Below are 18,476 nucleotides of genomic sequence, written 5' to 3' on the forward strand. Positions count from 1 at the left end.
TAATATTTTTTTCCTCTCTCCTCCCCTCAACCCCAATAATATCTTAAATATAAAAAGTATGAAGTGAAAAGTATTCAATGCCATCAATGTTCGCTTCTATGAAAAAAGTTAATTTGTCAAACAGCATCTCATTTTCCATTCGCCTAGAAAAAAAGGACAGGAGTACAACAAATAGCAGTAACTGTTCATCAGTGGCATTAATGTTGAGTTTTACTTTCTCCTTCGGGCTCTTCCAGATTTTGCAAAGGTTCTGCATTACCCGAGTTTTGTTTTGTTTTTGTTAATTGTCTATTAGAATTAAAGTTATTAACATAAACTACAAATCCCGACAGACATCGTGCCTCTGGCTTCTGAAGACCGGCCTTCTACGGGCGCAATGATCGCTGGGATTCGTAGTCCAGCAGCGGAAGCAAGGTGGGACGCGCAGTACCGGCACAGATGACAGAGGAGGAATCACCGCTATTTGGACCAATGGGCCGCGGGCGCCAGCCCTGAGTGGCGCTCTCAAGGCCAATGGGTGAGTCGCCGTGCATGAGTGACGTGTGCTTCAGCCTACGGGTGGCCCGTGGGGGCGGGGCGGTGAGCGGCGGCCGTAGTGCGAACCATGGGAGGCGGCTGGTGGTGGGCTCGGGCCGCCCGACTGGCCCGGCTCCGCTTCCGGGGGGCGCTGCTGCCGCCTCCGCGGCCCCGGAGCGGGGCCGCCCGAGGGTCCTTCGCCCCCGGCCACGGCCCCCGCGCCGGGGCTTCGCCGCCCCCAGTGTCCGAGCTAGACCGTGCGGACGCCTGGCTCCTCCGGAAGGCGCATGAGACAGGTCTGAGGCTGGGGCTGCGGTCGGGCCCGGTGGGACAGGGGCGCCGGAGAGCCGAGCTGTCGGCGCGCGCGAGTGGGGGATGGGGGTGGAGCTTCTGCTGGAAACCGGGCCGGGGCTCCGGAGCGAGCAGGGCTTCCGTAAAAGCGCAGGGAAGCAGTTGCTGCAAGAGCGCAGTCCGTCCGCATCGAAGTGCTTGCGGATGGGACAGTGTCCGGCTAGTGGGGCGCAGTGGGGATCGGAAAGGTCGGTCGGGGTACGACCGGCGGCCTTATATAAAACCGCACTGTCTGGGCGAGAGAGGCATCCGAAGAGGGTTGAGGGCGGGGTGTTGCCTACTGAAGGGGTCCGCTTTGGGGAAGCCAGTTCAGATCCAAGAGGCGACCACTCTGCATTAGGCGGGAGCGTGGATCCCCACAGAAGAGGGGGCGACTTCCCGATTGGAGGAAGGAACAACCAATAAAAGCCAATCTCTGGGCTGATTGGAGGGCCAGGTGATCCAGGCTGCAGGGGGGAGGGGCCGCATAGGTGCCGAGAGTTGGTAGTGGCCGGGGCACGGGTGTGGGGCCGGTAACCCCCGCCGGCCGGTTAGCGCCACACAGGGGATTTGAATGGATGTGAGTTACATCAAGGAAGGACACGTGCGGTGGCAGATGACTGGCGTTTGAGGATAACTGAAGGGGAAGGCTGGGGAGAGGCCTGAAGTGCAGAAGAGTTTGTCCTGGAGCGTGGGGGTGATGGGGGGAGATACACAGGTCTGGGGAGAGGGGGGCGTTGACCAGGATGACCGTTTGGGACCTTCCTGTTCTCATACCTATATTCGCCAGTTTTGGTTCCTAGATTCTTCTGCAGATTGTGTGTTGAATCTTTTGTGCTTTAGAGTTTGGGGGAGACGGCTCAGATGGACGGAAGCTACAGCCCGTTTGGGGAGGGGAATAAGGTCAAATGGAGGGCCGTCAGGGCGGGGTGGGGCTTTGGGGTGCAATGGGATAACACGGTCTGGACTGACCAGGTTTGGGCTGATGCTGATCTCTTCCCTCCCCCCTCCTCCAGCCTTTCTCTCCTGGTTCCGCAATGGCCTCCTGGCCTCAGGCATCGGGGTCATCTCCTTCATGCAGAGTGACATGGGTCGGGAAGCTGCCTACGGTGAGTGCAGACACCCTCCCCCCGCCCCTCCCTGGTGGGTGTAGATTCCTCCCCGCCCACCTCAGCCACACTTGTGTTGCCCTTATATCCATCCATCCCTACTTTGTGGGCACTGGATCAGCCGAGTGGGTGGCCCAGGGAGGGGTGTGGGTCCTTGCCACCCCCGAGCTGTCGTTGCAACAAAGATGAGGGTCCTGTCTAGCCCCTCATGCCGGCCCTGCCGCCGCCGCCACTCCATCCCTGTCTTTGCTCTCAGACCAGCTCCCCACTAGCCTGGGGTCCCGAACCCCGTCTCCTTGTCCTAGACACGTCCTCTGCTACCTTCTCACGGCCCTGACCTTGGCTCTGTACCACTCTCGACACCTGCTCTGCGTTTGAGTTTGCCTCATTCTCTAACTCCATCTTGGTCCCCTGACCCGCCTTGTCCCCAGGGTCCTGTCGCCCCCAGACCCCCCCCTCCCCCATCCACCCCACGGCAGCGCCAAACTGGGAGCTCAGGCCCTGCCTTCCCTTGACCGTGGCCTTCCGCCCTCTCGCACAGGCTTCTTCCTGCTGGGCGGCCTGTGCGTCGTGTGGGGCGGTGCCTCCTACGTGGTGGGCCTGGCGGCGCTGCGCGGGCCCATGCAGCTGTCGCCGGGGGGCGCGGCGGCGGGCGTGGGCGCCGTGCTGGCCGTGGGCCTGCTCTGGGCTTGTGCCGTCGGTCTCTACATGGGTCAGCTGGAGCTGGATGTGGAACTGGTGCCCGAGGACGACGGGACCACCGCCGCCGAAGGGCCCGACGAAGCTGGCAGGCCGCCGCCGCCGCCGGAGTGAGCAGCGGGACCACGGGGAATGGCCGGGCGCTGGCCGGCCCGGGGCCCGAGGACCGGGACATTAAAACCTGACCCTTGTCCACATCCTGAGTGGCGGTTCCTGCGACCGGAGGGCGAGCGAGGGGCAGACGTGGGAAGCAGGAAAAGCAGGTGGAGGTAACCAAGGAGAAAGAAAGGAGCCAGGGGCCCCCCAGGCCCCGGGAGACCGAGCCACAGCGGGGGAGGAGGTGTTTAATTGCAGTCAGGGCCGAGAGCCCCACCCCTGCGCCCTCAAGGCCCTGCCCCTCCCTCAGGGTCCGGCTCTGGGGGCAGCTCTCCGGTCCTCAGTCACCCTTCCGCTGCACCCTGGTGCCCGCGGGCCCCGGGTACGGCAGGCCCAGGGTGGGGTAGAAGGCCTCGGGGAGGCCGGGGCCCGGGCCCAGCCTCTGCAGGTGCGGGTACATGAGACCGAGCTCCGCGGGGCCGTAGCGGATGGCGCCGGGCGTGCACAGGCCCCGCACGACGGGGGGCAGGAAGCCCGCGTGGAGGAGGGAAGGCGGGGGGTCTCCAGGAGGCCCCAGGCCCCAGGGTCGCACCAGGTCCTGCTTCAGGGCCCCCGCCCGGATGACAGACGTAAACTCGGGCCTCGGCAGGGCCGCGTGGCTGGCGGGCTCCTCCTCCCCGCTGTCGTCCTCGGCGTCTTTCGTCTCCCTTGGGCCAGGCTCCACTTTGATGCGTTTGCCCCGGGTTCGGGGCGCCTCCTCCTTGTCCGGGGGGGCAGCCTGCTTCCCTTCCACCGGAGGCTCTGGCTCTGGAAGAGGGAGATCCACACTGCGAGTGCGGCCCCCAGCTGTGGTCCAGGCGGGTGTTCCTCCAGGAGGTTCCCAACGCATTAGCCACTGGCCACGTGAGGCTATGGAGCCCTCAAAAGGTGGCGGGTGTGACTGAGAAACCCAACCGTCGCTTTTAGTTGAACATAAGTCACCACACGTGGCTAGTGGCTTCTGGACTGGAGGGGGGGGCGTCCCAGAGGCCCCTGGGAGCTTCCCGGGGGGAGGTGGGGGCTCACCTGTGGGCTCTGGCTCTGGGCTGGATGCGTCCTCACAGGCCGCGCTGGCTGGAAGCTGGAACGTGTCCAGAGGGGTCTGGCCCCCCTCGGCTTGGCTGGGGACAACACAGGTGGGGGAGAGCCCCCCCCCCGTGGGACTCAGGGCTCGTCCCTGGAACCCCCGACTCCAGGCTGGCTTCTACCCCAGCCTCGCCCTGTCTCCCAAGGCCAGACCTGGGCAGCCTGGTGCCCCCCCGGGTGTCACCACCTAGGGGTCCCCAGCATCTTTTCAGGCTGCTGCTCCTCAGGCGCCCCTATCCAGGCCCCGCAAAGCCAGAGACGTGGATGGCAGCAGATGGCCGCCTCCCCGCCTCCACCAGCGCTGCCTGGCATTGCCGGGACCGGCCCCGCCTCCTCCCTGGGCTCCCAGCCCGTCCTGTCCCTCGGGCCTCTCATTTCGCAGCAGGTAGAGGTTCTCCACACAGCAGATTTGACCATGACCCTCTCCAGCCTTAACGCCTGCCGTGGCTCCCCAGTGCCCCGGAATCAAATACAGACATGCTGCCGGGGCTGAGGCCACTTCAAAGCTGCCCCTGCAGTTAAGTCCCTGCCACCTCCCCGCTTCTCAACTGTCCCCTTTCCCGTTCCTGTCTTCAAGCCCCTCTGGGTTCTCGTCCTCTTCGAGAAGCCCTCCCTGAGAAGCCTGCAGCCCAAGCCCCCTCCCTGGGGCCCACCGGGGACAGCCCTCACCTGAGCACATAGCTGACCCACAGCACGTGGCGCTCCCCGGGGCTCTTGCCACTCACGGCCACGGTGGCCACAGACTGCAGCCACACAAAGCCCCCAGCTCGCTGCAGCCAGCGGTAGTAACCGGTCATCACCTGACCCTTGTCCAGGACTGGGCCCAGCGCAGGGACGGCGCGAGACAGTCACAGAGAGACAGGCGGACAGGAAGGCAGGGCGAGAGAGGGAGACGTGGGGGGACAGAAAGAGATGGCGGCAGGGAGGGGACAGAGAAGAGAAAGTACAGAGGGGGAACGGAGAGAGACACAGTCAGAAGGACAGAGGGCTAACCTGGCCTGGGGGCTTTCTGGATTTTTAAGGGTGGGAGGGGTGGGAGAGACCCCACGGCCCTCCCACCCCATATGGGAGCTGTTGCCCAGGGTGCATGTAGGGGGCTGGTGGCGGGGGTGGGGGGGGACTCAGGCCTGGGGCGCTGGCAGACAGGGGTTCTCACGGTCCAGGTGGCTTTGGCGAATCCGGACTGCGTCCTGTCCGTGGACAAACTGGTAACAGCTGCGGCCCACTAGCTCCGAGGGCCCCAGGTCCATGTGGTCGCTGACTCTGAGCACAGGGAGTGACAGAGGAGGTGAGAAGGGGTCTGAGGCCATGGGGTTGGGGGAAAAGAGGTAGGGGTTGGTTCTGGAACCCCCAGCTCTGGAGTGCTCTGGGACTCAGTTTAACCCTCGGTACAGTGGTCATGTCATAGCAGTGGCCGCCAAGGGTGGCCCCAGGCACCCCAAAGGCGCTCTTTGCGTGGGGACTATTTCACCTGGCCAGGGAGGGGGGATTGGAGGCAAGAGACAAAGGGGGAGGGGGAGGGGCAGGGTCTGCAGAGCACAACCCACCCCATCCCCGAAAGCCCCGCCCCGGCCCCCTCCTTCCAGCACCTGCTCCCTCAGGGCTCCTGCGCCGCCCCCCCCCCCCCGGCTCTCCCTCTGTGCAGCCCCGGCTCCCCGCCCTGGCCCCCGACCCCGGTACCTGCTCTCACAAGCAAGGATGGTGAGCCCCAGGCTGAGGCGGAAGACGATCATATGTCCGTGTAGCGGCAGCTCAGCCAGGGGCGCCGGGGGCAACGTGTGGCCCAGAGCCACCAGCCCCAGGGAGCGGGCCCGCAGGCGCCCCGTGACGTGGATGACCTGCGGGCGACAGGCGGGGTTGGAGGAGAGGCCTGGCTGTCCCCCACCCCCACCCTGATGGTGCGGGGGCCACGGGACACAGCTGGCGGGAAACGCGGGAGCCCCTTCCCCCCTCCTCCCCACCCTCTGCCAGGCGGCAACGACACCTGGGAGTCTGGGGCCAGGGAGCTCACACTCACCTTGTACCCCGAGGCCTTGACGTGCAGCCCCCGCTTGGTGAGGGTAGATTTCATGCGGATGAAGAAGGAGCGCTCCTGGGCCCGGGAGAAGGAGGGCACCTCTGCCGGGCTGGCCTCTGGGGTGGAGAGTGAAGGAAGGTTATGAGATCCTGAGGGAGAAACAGGCGCCCCCTGCCCCCTGCCCCCTGGACAGCTACCCAGACAGGGTCATGGCCACGGCCTAATGGTTACACAACCTCACTGAAGTCGTATACTAACCTCCCCTCGGAGCTGCAGCTAAATGGGCCTTTCCTAAAGCTCACATGTGGCCCTGCCCCTCCCTGCCCTGAAACTGCCGTGGCTCCCTAGGACCCTTGGCAGGAAGCCCGGCTCCTCACCTTGGCCTAAAAACCTCGGCAAGAACCGCCTCCCGCTGACACCATCTCTAGCTACACCATCCAGGTCTCGGGTTAGACAACTCCTCTTCCAGGAAGCCCTCCCTGACCACCCCAGGCTGAGTCAGCCACCCCTCTGGGGTCTCCCACCCCAGCCTTGACCACTTGGGATTATCATTCTCAAGGGACTGGTCGGTCTTCCCCCATCTGGACTGTGAGCACAGGGAAGTTAGGGCTGGGGTTGCTGTCATCAATCACTGTGTCCCCAGCACCCCGAGCACAGAGCAGGGGCTCTGGCTATGGAAACAAGTAAGACTCACAAATCCAGATTAGGCTATAAATCCCATGATACAGTTTTCTAACTGCTCGCCACCAGACGAACCTGTTTCTCAATCTCTGGTGCAAACCCAGTCGCTCTCCCCAGCCGGCCCACAAGCACCCGGCAAGCGTGCAGGCCCTGACGACTGCTCAGATGGTTTGGGTGGGAAGCAAACCCAGTAGAAGAAAATCCTCCGGACAGGAAAGTTTACCTCCTAGTCCCTGAACCTCTCAGAGCCAAAAGAAACTTCTAGGGTAATCTCCCAACACCCTCCTTCTCTAACAAGGGCTGGAATTTTCCACTGCAGGGAAGGACTAGAAACACAGATGCGGGAGCCAGACAAACCCGGGCTGTGGTCCAGGGCTGTGGTCCAGACCAACCACTTACAGCTGTGTGACCCAGGCCGATTAACTTAACCTCTCTGCGCTGTGCCTCAGTTTCCACCTCTGCAGAATGAGGATCCTGAGAGGCCCCCGCTTGTGGGGTCGTGATTAGGATTCGAATTACGCAGTTAAAGGCGCAGCTTGTGTGAAGCCCGTTCAACGCGGGTTTTATTATTACCAAAGCCTGATTCCATCCACAGGCACCTTCTAAAGCTCGCATCTGGGGAGCCAGGCAATCTTAGGCAGCTTAGGCAATTTTAGGGAGCCAAGTCGCGTTTCCTTGATTCAAACTCTTGATTCCTTTTGCAAAACTTTGCACAACTCGAAGGAGAATGGTTTTCATTTAAAGGAGACCTCACTGGAGGCAGCATTCCCTGATCTACCCTTTAGGCCGCATCCCTGGGGGGGTGGGGGGGGCGCTTTTATTACCGATCTCGGGAGTATCTGCGAGCGAGGAGGAAGACGAGGAGGAGGAAGATGAGGGGACGGAGGGCGGGGTGGGGGGCCCGGGAGTCGGCGGCGCCCGGAGCCCCAGTTGCTCCAGCACTTCTGAGTGGTCCCCGGGATGGATGTAGTCGAAGACACTGCTACCCGTCAGCTCCACCTGCCGGCGAAAGAGGGGACCGCAGAGGGCGGGTAAGATGCGCGCGCAGCCACTCGCCGGGCGTTCGGCCTCTGGCTCGCTCGCCCTAGTTGCAGGCGCGCTTCATGGCAGCCTCGGGTTTTTATTAGAATTTCTTTTTAACTTTTTAAAAGAAGAATGCAAACCTTTAGGCCCTTCTCATGCCTTCCCACTTCAAGCCCGGTGATCACGGAGGATTTTCTGCATCTGCTTACGCTATTAAGAAGCTGGGTACTGGGTTGTCACAGCCTCCATTTACCCGACTCCCGCCCACACACAGCAAAAAACTGTGCCCTGAAATGAATCACAGGATGTCCCCCCAGGAATGGCAATCAGGACCCAAGCAGTGGAATGTTTTTCGAACTCTTTAAAGAGTTAGAACTTTTTGAAGCGTCTGGGTGGCTCAGTCGCTTAAGCATTCGACCCTTGATTTTGGCTCAGGTCCTGATCTCACGGGTTCCTGAGTTCGAGACCCGCATAGGGCTCTACACTGACAGGTGCCTGCTTGAGTTTTTTTCTCTCTCTCTCTCAAAATAAACACTAAAAAAATCAAGGGTAACTTCTTAATCAGACAGACTTCAACATTCAATTTACCCCCAAATCTCTCAAAACAGTCCCCTTCTCTGCACACCGCCCCCAGTCCAGGCCCCCATCTTTTCCACGAGGTATTCCTGCCCCAGCACCCTCCTGGGTGTTCTGGCCTTCAGCCCCCAAACACCCTTGCCGAGTTCCTCATCTGTCCATGGCCCACCTCCTCTCAGAAACCTCTTAGAGCTCCCACTGCCTCTGGGCTTGGGGTCACATGCTCCCCATCCCCCATCCTTCTGAACTCCTCATTAAACCCTTCCCTCCACCAGCTTCAAGCCTTTCCTCCACTTCCTCCCTCCCTTCCCTGTGTCTATATGCCTCTACCTTCAGGGTCTTCCTCCTCCACGCAGCTCCAACAACTCATTGTAAAAGTGCTCACGAAAGCCAAATTCCAAGCATTAAAAATTCTAAATTTACCATTTGCCAAAATCTTTGTAAAGGAGATAAGAGAGGATAGTGATTTGTACTGGACGTATTGGGAAGGCCACAAGGAGCCAGAACCCCCAGGGATGGGGAGGGGGTTCCGTTTCATGCCTGCCTGCGTTTATTTTTGAGAGACAGAGAGCGAGAGGGGGAGGGGCAGAGAGGGAAACACAGAATCTGAAGCAGGTTCCGGGCTCTGAGCTGTCAGCACAGAGCCGGACACAGAGCTCGAACCCACCAACCGGGAGATCCTGACCTGAGCCGAAGTCGAACGCTTAACTTCCTGAGCCACCCAGGTGTCCCCTTAGACCTTTCAGTGCCAGTTGCAGGAGCTAGGGCAGAAACAGCTGGCTGAGATAAAGAGAAAACGCAAGCCAGTCCACTAAACCGCCACAGAAAATCTTCCACCGTGGCCAAAACCCAAGCCCTTTTTCCTATGCAAATTGCTGTACTTCTTTACAGTTGTGGGGAGAAAAAAGGCAAAGTTTTGGTAAATATGGTGCATTTGGCAAACAGTCCTTGGCAAACTGGCCTTTCTGCTAATTCGCTCTCTTCAAATTGACCTGCTACTTTAATAGCCACCCCCGTGCCTGTAAGGAGGATCCACGTGGGGTTCCTAGGGGTGCACTTTGGGAACCACGGATCCAGTCCACTTTTCGGGCTGGGATGGTGAGGCCAGGAGAGAGGAAGGGCATGCGTGGGCCAGCAAGGCAGGTGGTGGCCGAGCCCGTTCAGGCAGCCTGCCGTGGACCCCTTACCTGTGAGAGACCCAGATAAATGGAGACGGTCTCTGAAATGTAGAGGAACTTCCCTTCCTGGTTCAAGGCAAACACGAAGCCATCCAGGGACTAGAGTGGGGAGAAACAGGGAGCGAGAGAGGGAGGGCTGGGCATCTGTCTGTCCAGCAGGTAAGTGGTAAAGAGATTTTAAAATCTGGATCTCCACCTAGGATGGATTAATCGGGGGTGGGGGGTGGGGAGGGGCAGGGGATTCGGTGACCCTCGGAAAGGCCAGGCGAAAGGGGAATCGCGGTCCCGAAGCTCCCTCGCTGGGATGGATGCTGGTGAGAAGGGTGCTGCGCGCCGGAAGTGGCCACCAGGTGGCAGCAATGAGCATCAGGCCGGGAAGGGGCCTCACCTGCAAGATGTGCCCTCCCAGGTGCTGCTCGAAGACCTCGGAGACCAGCGCCACGGGGCCCCTGTGGCTGGGGGCTGCGGGCAGAGGGAGGGGTGAGGCCGGGGTCTGCCGGTAGGCCCCCACTCGAGCCACGCTACAAATCCCACTCTCTTCGCCCCAGCCCTGTAGGCATCTTGGGGTATTGGGGACCCCGGGCCCTGTCGGGGAGAAACCTGGGTTGTGGAGAAGGGTGGAAGGGGCAAAAATGGGCTGAGACGCACAGAGACAGAGAGACACCAGAGGATGCAGACAGGGGTCCGTCCGTCCATTCGTCCATCCATCCATCCGTGCAGAACCTCCCTGAGAACCTACCGTGCAGCAGGCCCTGTGCTAGGGACACAGAGGTGACGGGGCGGGCTGGTTCTCCCCTCCCAGCCCAGAGGCAGACACACAACATGCCAGAAACTAAAAAATACAGAGGCGCCCGGCTGGCTCAGCTGGGGGGAGCACGCGACATTTGATCTCGGGGTCGTGGAACATACTTAAAAAAAAGTGAAAACATTACACAAGACGCAGGAGGCCACACAGTGTGACTCCATTTCTATGAACTGTCCAGAACAGGCAAATCCACGGAGACCGGAAGCAGACATTTATGGTTGCCCAAGGGGCTGATGGGAAGGAGAGAGGAGGGGAGTGTCCCCTGAAGCGGGCAGGGGCGGGAGGCAATAAAAATTTTCCGGAATTAGGGACACCTGGGGGGCTCAGTCGGGTGAGCATCTGACTTTGGCTCACGGCTTCATCTCCTGGTTCATGAGTTCGAGCCCCACATCGGGCTCTGTGCTGATAGCCCAGAGCCTGCTTGGGATTCTCTCTCTCCCTCTCTGCCCCTCCCCCAGTCGTGTGCATGCTCATTCTCTATTTCTCTCAAGATAAATAAAACAATTCAAATCTTGGAGCGCCTGGGTGGCTCAGTGTGTTGTGTCCGACTCCGGCTCAAGTCATAATCTCCCGGCTTATGGGTTCGAGCCTCGCGCCAGGCTCTGGGCTGACAGCTCGGAGCCTGAAGCCTGCTTCAGATTCTGTGTCTCCTGCTGTCTCTCTCTGCCCCTCCCCCACTCATGCCCTGTCTTTCCGTGTCTCTCAAAAATAAATAAATGTTAAAGAATTGTAAAAACAGGGGCACCTCGGTGGCTTAGTCAGTTAAGCGTCCGACTTTCGCTTAGGTCATGATCTCTTGGTTCGTGGGTTCGAGCCCCGCGTCGGGCTCTGTGCTGACTGCCAGCTCAGAGCCTGGAGCCTATTTCAGAGTCTGTGTCTCCCTCTCTCTCTGACCCTCCCCTGCTCACGCTGTCTCTCTCTCTCTCTCTCTCTCTCCTAGAAATAAAATAACAATATTTTAAAAAATTATAAAAACATTAAAATCTTAAAAAATAAGATGGTGAATTTCGTGTCACATAAGTTCTACTTCAATTTAAAAAATGTTTTAAAGGAGAGACAGAGACATATGTGGACACAGAGAAATTCAGACAGATAGATGAAGACAGAGGGATGTAAACAGGTGGAGAGTGGGGCTCCTGGGTGGCTCAGTCACGTAAGCCTCTACTTCAGTTCGGGTCATGATCTCATGCCTTGTGAGTTCAAGCCCCACATCGGCCTCTGTGCTGGCAGCTCAGAGCCTGGAACCTGCTTCAGATTCTCTGTCTCCCTCTCTCTGCCCCTCCCCCGCTCACTCTCTGTCTCAAAAATAAATAAACATTTTTTAAAAAATTAAAAAAAAAGATGGAGAGAAAAGAAAGGCGATGCCCAAGAGAGACAGAGAGAAAGGCAGTGACAGGAGGTCATAGCAAATGGGACCGAGGGCAAAGAGATCCCCAGCCCCCTGACCCGGCCCCCCAGTCCAGAGCAGAGAAGGCAGCGGGCTGGAGAGGTGGGGGGTGAGGGGGATGGAGTCTGTTCTCAAGCAGGCCCCTCTCCCTGACCCTGCAGAGAAACACCTCCCAAGGGGCCCTATGTCCGAATCAGGGAGCCAGGGGACTCCGTGACCTTAAGGGTGGGCGAGCGGTCGGCTCCTGTAGGCCTAGGGGTCTTGGTCTGGTGCCAAGGCCCAGGGCGGGCCCTTCCTGACTGTGCGCCCTGGGCCCAGTCCCTTGGACTCTCTGTGTCTCAGTTTCCTCGTCTGGCAAGTGGATTTGCAAAGAGCGCTGACCTCACAGGCTGGTTGAGCACTCAGTCAGCTTGAGGGACAGAAAGGGATTTCTGGCGCACAGCCGGGATTAGTATTAATAGTGTGATTACTATTGTTATTTCTGGACCATCAAAACACCCCGCGGCCAAGCCCCGTCCCCGCGTCAGGACCCAGCCCCGCCCCGCCCCCAACATCTAAGCCCCGCCCCCGTCCCCCCGGAGCACCTCCCCGCTGTTCGCACTCTTTTCTCACCCCTGGCTGGAGCACCAGGAACAATAAATGGGGGGGGGGAGTGTGATGGGGACCCCTCCCCCGAGATGCAGCGCGAACCAGCCGGGTGACAGGCAGGAACAATGCCGCCTGCTAATTGTCGCAATTTTCCCCTGTCATTTTTGCTAATTCCTTCATTTTCCCGCTCACAGGATCAGCCCAGGTCAGACTGAACGGCTGCAATTAACAGCGTTAATGGGCACGTCGGATGAGGGGGGTGCGCAGGGGGAGGGCTTGCTGTTCCCCCGTTGGGACGGGAGCTTGGGGGTCGATCCCCTTCCCTGACTGACGCGTCTTGTTACCCCCAGCCCCCCCCCAAGCCCAACTCCCGACTCCCCCCACCCCCGCCGTGTTCCCGCCTCTCCCAGCAAATGCCTCAACTCCTCGGTCCCCCAAATTCGGCAGGTGGCTCTTTACTGCTCCCAGATCTGCCCCCATCTCACGCCCAAACCCCAACCGACACTCACTCATTTAACAAACATTCGCTGCGTTTTTTATTGGAGCCTGACTGACTTGCTGGAGAAGAAAAACTGTCCCAGTTATCATCACAGAGCAGGGCTGAGGGCCCCAGGGGAGAAGGGGACTCCTAGGACTTAGGGGTCTGGTCACCTCCTATTCTCTCTTTTTTTCTTATTTTTAAAAAATGTTTTATTTATTTCTGAGAGAGAGAGAGAGAGACAGCATGGGCAGGGGAGGGTCAGAGAGAGCGGGAGACACAGAATCCGAAGCAGGCTCCAGGCTCCGAGCTGTCAGCTCGAACCCACAAACTGTGAGATCATGACCTGAGCCGAAGTCGGACGCTTAACCGACTGAGCCCCCCAGGCGCCCCAGGTCACCTCCTATTCTCAATTGGCCAGAGAGATTCCCTGACCAGGTGGCGGCAACAGAGTCCAGAGAGGGAAGCCCTGCTCCCCAGGGGGACAGGCCCGAGGGCCAGATGGGCCACCTTCCTCGGCCTCGTCTGCAAACTGGGTCTCATGCTAGAGGGTGAGTGCGTCTGTGGGTGTGAACAACACTCAGCCAGGCACACAGGAAGTGCCAAATTCCTGAGTCCTGCCCTTATTCTTACCAGATACGGTGGATACCCTGGGGGTACCTCTACCTTTCCAGGTAGCTCCTTGCGGTTGGCCTTGACCGATCTCTTTCTCCCAGCCCCGGCTGTTTGCAGCACATCCCTCTTCGGAGTCCGACCACCCCTCACCCCACGGCCCCCACCCTGGTCTAGCTGGCCCACCAGGCAGGAGCCTGGACCGCTGCACTCACCTCCTCACTGAGCTCCGTGCGCCCAGCTCTGGCTCCCATCCCACTCGGGACGGCCACGCCAAAGGCCACGGGGCCCTGCAGGGCCTGCTCTCTGCTGTCCACTCCCTGCTGCACCTACTCGTCTCTGGACTGCTTGGCCTCATTGTGGCCTGCACCCAGCAAGCTGATTCCTGCCCGCCCCAGGGCCTTTGCACCTCCACCCCCGCCCCCCACCCCGCAGTCCAAACTGCTTTTCTTCCAGCTTTTCTCCTGGCTCGCTTCCTCACCTCCTTCCAGTCTCAGCTCAAAGTTCACTTCCTCAGAGAGAGGCTGGGCCTGACCTGTGAATTAAGATGTCAACCCTCATGGGGCGCCTGGGTGGCTTAGTCGGTTAAGTGTTCAACTTCGGCTCAGGTCATGATCTCACGGTTTGTGGGTTCGAACCCCACATCGGGCTCTGTGCTGACAGCCAGCTCTGAGCCTGGAGCCTGTCTTCAGATTCTGTGTCTCCCTCTCTCTCTGACCCTCCCCGTTCACACTGTCTCTTTCTCTCTCTCAGAAATAAATAAAACATTAAATCATTTTTAATAAAAAAAATAAAATAAATTAAAACATTTTTAAAAAGATGTCAACCCTCCTCACCTCACTCTGTTCCACAGTCACCCAACAAAGACTTAGGGAGCCCCTACTGTGCCTCAGGCACTGTCCTAGGCTCAGGGAACAAGGTGTCATGGGGGAGAGGCACAATAAACAGACAATAAGTGCTTTGGAAAGAAAGAAGGCAGGAAAGGAAGGCAGGGAGCGCTGAGGGACAAGGGTGCTGTCAGTTTTAAGAGTGGCCAGGGAAGGCCTTCTTGAAGAGCTGACTTTTGGAAGGAAAGGGGTTCCTGGGGGCAGGCACAGCAAGTGCAAAGGCCCTGAGGCGCCAACATGTTTCTCTGAAGAACAGCAAGATAGCCTCTGTGTGTGTGTGTGTGTGTGTGTGTGTGTGTGTGTGTGTGTGTGTGGTAGTGGGAATGGCATGGGGTTTGAAGAGGTGAGAGGGGTAGAAAAATGAGATAAGAGACGTGAGGGACAGTGGGCCCCCATGAAGGGCTTGTAGGCCCACCCTTGAGGTCAGGGAGCTTGTCCCTGCCCCTAGGACAGGTCCTATGTTCCACGGTGCTGGATGGACGATGAGCCCTGATATGAGATCCAGGCTGTCTCCTCCCGGGGCTCGGAGGTCCGGGGCTAAGCTTGACCATCTGTTGTGCCATTTTATAGACCGAGCCCCAGAGGGCCGCAGAGCAAGAAGTGCAAGGTCCCAGGAGACCTCCCCTCACCTCTCTGGGGCTCAGTTTCCCATGTCTATAAAATGGGAATCAGCAGTGCTCTCCTCCTAATGTTTTTGAGGGGACTAAGCGAGTTGTAAAAGAATTCTCTGGCGAGTTAATTGTCTACAGTGCTCAACACAGCCTGACATGCGGTGTATATTTTTGCTATTATTATTGAGGAAGACACAGAATGGGAGCATTGCTTTGCTCTCGAGATGACTAGTAAGACACTGTCCTCAGTTTCCCCGTGTGAACTGCCGAAACAGACGCTTGGCCTCTGTTGGGGACCCTGTGAGGCAGGAGATGCCTCCATATTCGTACTTTTGGGGATACAGGAGGGAGTCCGCGCAGTACCTCCCAGGCATACGATCCCGGGGGCGGGGGCGGGGGCGGGGCTCCCCGGGGTCCAGGAAGGGGGCTTTGATGGAGTCCGCGCTCTGCCACCCCAGTGCGGTGTCCTCAGCGGGCTCCGGTCCCCTTCAAGTGCCCATCCAGGCAGCGGGAGGTGGGGGGGGGGAGCTGGACGCCGGAGGGACTATCTCAGCACCCCCCCCCTTCCTTTCTCTCCCGGCGTTCGGGACAATAGACAAGATGTTTATCCCCCCGCGGGCGCACGTGTTGTTCGCGGTAATGACAGTAATCAGCGGCGCTAATGCCGCATTCTCTGGGCGCCAGTCAATTCGCCTAATTACCGCCTGGGAAGCCGGATTATTTAAATTTAAATGGTGATTTATTGCGAGCTTAATCAATGCTATTTTCTCTCCCCCACCCCTCCTCCCCTGGGACCAGGGCAGGAGGGGAATTGGAGCCCCTCCAACCTCACCCTAAGGACACCCGTACTTCTGGGGGCCGTGTAGCCTGGGGTGCCCCGTGGCTATCACCTGCCACCTCACATTTACACGATTCACTGTCGTCTAGTTGACTGAAGCAGTAATACATAAAACAGAAGTAATAACAGTAACATAACACTGCTAGGCATCTATCAATAATAAAGTTGAATTCTAGGGGCGCCTGGGGGCTCAGTCAGTTGAGCGTCGGACTTCAGCTCAGGTCATGATCTCATAGTTCACGAGTTTGAGCCCGGCGTTGGGCTCTGTGCTGACAGCTCAGAGCCTGGAGCCTGCTTTGGATTCAGTGTCTCCCTCCCTCTCTCTCTACTCCTCCCCTGGTAACGCTCTGTGTCTCTCTCAAAAATAAATAAACATTTAAAAAACGAATCCTAATGAAAGTAGAGATCTGTGTATCTGTGTTTTACCTAATTCTGTATTTTTACAGATTATAGGTTGCATTTCTTTATTTCATTATTCGGTCTTGGCTACCAGGATGTCAGCCTGTGCAGGGCACGGACTTTTACCAAGTTTGTTTCCTGCTGGATCCCGAGGGCTCAGAACAGTAGTGGGCACACAGCAGGTGCTTAATAAACTGCAGGCCCCGGAAGGTAACCCTTGGCACTAAGAGTCCTTACGTACTGATTGTATAAGCCATACCAGGTATGTCCAGGGTCTTTACACACATCACCTGGCTTCCTTCTCAGCTGTGTGTGTGTGTGTGTGTGTGTACTTTCATCAAGATTTCCATTTCACATCAGGCACAGAGAGGTAAGGTGACCTGCCTAGGGTCACACGCTGGGAAGTGGCCAAGGGAGGGGAGGGATAGAGACCCAGGAGTCTTTCTGAAGCTCTCCATCTTAGCGACATGATACTGCCTCCCTCTCGCTTCCCCAAACTGGGAATTCAGACTCCAGAGTCAAGTCTGAGTGAGGGGGTTTCCTGCCCATGAATGGAGGGGGGGCAGGCTGGGCCCTCTCAGTCCCGCCCACACAGCTGCGGGCCTCCTTTGTGAAAATGATTCATCTTCCCTAATAATAGCATTTACTAGTGGTCTGATGCCTGGTGTTGTGGCCCTTGATCCGGTCAGAATTCATGAAATCAGGCCTACCTCGGGTGCCCGTTTTACAGATGGATAAACTGAGGCTTGGAGACTAGAGGCCATCAGGTTGATTGCAAACCTCGTGCTCCCTCTCGGCCAAGGAGGAACTGGGCAAAGGCTGGTGGGCCCTTCACATTCTCACTGGGGCCCCCGTCCCCCGCGCACGCGCACTCACCGAGGCCCGCCGGTGGCCCCGCGGCCCGCAGTCCCCAAGGCGGCGTCCCGAGGGCGGCGAAGCGGCGCAGGCGGAGGTAGGTGACGCTGAGGCGCACGATGGACGCCTTGTCCAGCTGGCTGGAGATGGCTCCGGGCAGCGGGAGCAGCTTGGCCAGCTCGAAGAACTCCAGGTTCTCCTTTCCGCGCCGCGAGCGCGCCGCGTTACGGGACTTCTCCTTGCGCTGCGCCTGCAGGCTGGGCGGGCGGCGCGGAGGGGGCGTCAGCGGGCCCCCGGCGCTCAGGGCTCCGCGGCCTGCGGGAGCCCTGCCCTCGGGGCCCCGGACCCCGGCGGGACGTGGGGAGTAGATTCAACACTGGAGGTGGGGGCAGAACCTGCGTGTGAATTCTGCACTCGGCCGTGGAGACAGAACCCGCGGTGTAAATAAACTCTGGGGGCGACGGGAGGAGGAGGAAGAGGGGAGATACGAGAATGTTGGGTATGAACTCTGAGGAAGGGGGGGTAGGAACAGAACACGGTGGGGGTTGTTTGTAGAACAAAGGTTGAGCTTCCCGGGGTAGGAAATTCTAGCCCCGGAGGGCGGGGCGGAAAGCCGAGTGTGAATTCTCCCAGGACGCCCTTGGGGGCGGGGCCACGGCCCGGGGGGGCGGGGCTTTGCTCACCAAGGTCCGGGCGGCGCCTTGACCACCAGCCCGGGCAGAAAGTCCCACGGGACGCTGCGGCCACGACCTCCCCCGCACTTGACCTCGCCTCCGCCGCCACTGCTGGGGTAGGGGGCCGCCATCTCCGCGGGGGCGGGCTCAGGGCAGCCTCGAGACCCGCGTCTCCTGCCGCGGGAAGGAGCCAGAGACAGCGCTCGGTGCCTGGCGGGGGTGCCCCGGGGACCCGCTGAGGAAACTGAGGTCCGTGAGGGGCTCGGGGTCCCAGCAAGGAGCTGGGGGCCGCAGGGTGCCTCAGTTTCTCCTCCCCGGAGGCCCCGGACCGGAGCCCGCCCTGCTCGCCCTGCCCGGCCCCAGGCGAAGCTCGGGGCGAGGACGTGCCCCGCCGCCGCCGCCGCCGCCGCCGCCGCCAACTCCCCCGCGCCGCCCGCCAGCGCGGCCGCCTCACGCCCGCGCCGGGCCGGCTCCCGCATACCAATAGGCGCACGCGGCGCGCATACGGATCCGACCGGCCCGCGCGCTGCGTGCCAAGCATGCCCAAGCCGGGCGGGCGGGGGGCAGGCGCCTCGCCGGGGCCCAGGCGCACCCGGCTCCTGCCCCCGGAGCCCTCCGTCCCGCTCTCCTGGCCCATCCCACTGAGTCCGTGTGCTCGCATTCGCGGGCCGCCCATTCCCCAGGCTGCGCTAAGGAGGTAAGGGGGTGGGGGGAGAGGGCAGGGACCCCACCCCATGCCGTGCCCAGGGACCACCCCCCAGCCCCTTGGGGTGGGGCCCTGTGTCCCGGCCGCCAGATCTCCGCAACCACAACTTCCTTTCCGAAGCCCCGGGCGCGCGAGCCACAGCCCCCGACGCAGTGGCCAGAGCATCGGCCAGAGGACGCCAGCAGGATGGACCCGACACTCGGGGCCCAGGTGTCCCGGTATCCAGATCCTCCAGAACCACGAACGTGTTCAATTGGGTCTTCATTCCTCCAGGACTGGGCAATAA

The 18,476-nt window shown here is 59.7% G+C and overlaps 2 protein-coding genes across 2 annotated transcripts; one reads left to right on the forward strand and one right to left on the reverse strand.

Annotated features, from left to right (window-relative positions):
- Positions 1-579: 579 nt before the first annotated feature.
- Positions 580-2,851, forward strand: TMEM160 (transmembrane protein 160). The gene is made up of 3 exons (XM_039248488.1): positions 580-812; positions 1,863-1,955; positions 2,497-2,851. Exons 1-3 carry the CDS (start codon positions 605-607, stop codon positions 2,766-2,768), a joined length of 573 nt encoding a protein of 190 aa, XP_039104419.1. The 5' UTR covers positions 580-604; the 3' UTR covers positions 2,769-2,851.
- Positions 2,852-3,030: 179 nt separating this feature from the next.
- On the reverse strand, positions 3,031-18,145 carry NPAS1 (neuronal PAS domain protein 1). The gene is made up of 12 exons (XM_039247471.1): positions 17,814-18,145; positions 17,494-17,658; positions 16,832-17,067; positions 9,739-9,812; positions 9,360-9,449; positions 7,398-7,572; positions 5,893-6,008; positions 5,556-5,713; positions 5,032-5,138; positions 4,545-4,692; positions 3,816-3,910; positions 3,031-3,557 (listed from the first exon to the last, which is right to left on the reverse strand). The coding sequence occupies exons 1-12, from the start codon at positions 18,143-18,145 to the stop codon at positions 3,091-3,093; spliced, it is 2,163 nt and encodes a 720-aa protein (XP_039103402.1). The 3' UTR covers positions 3,031-3,090.
- Positions 18,146-18,476: the final 331 nt, after the last annotated feature.

This window comes from Hyaena hyaena, unplaced genomic scaffold (genome assembly GCF_003009895.1).
Source record: "Hyaena hyaena isolate Hyena2069 unplaced genomic scaffold, ASM300989v1 scaffold_9, whole genome shotgun sequence".
Taxonomy (NCBI): Eukaryota; Metazoa; Chordata; class Mammalia; order Carnivora; family Hyaenidae; genus Hyaena; species Hyaena hyaena.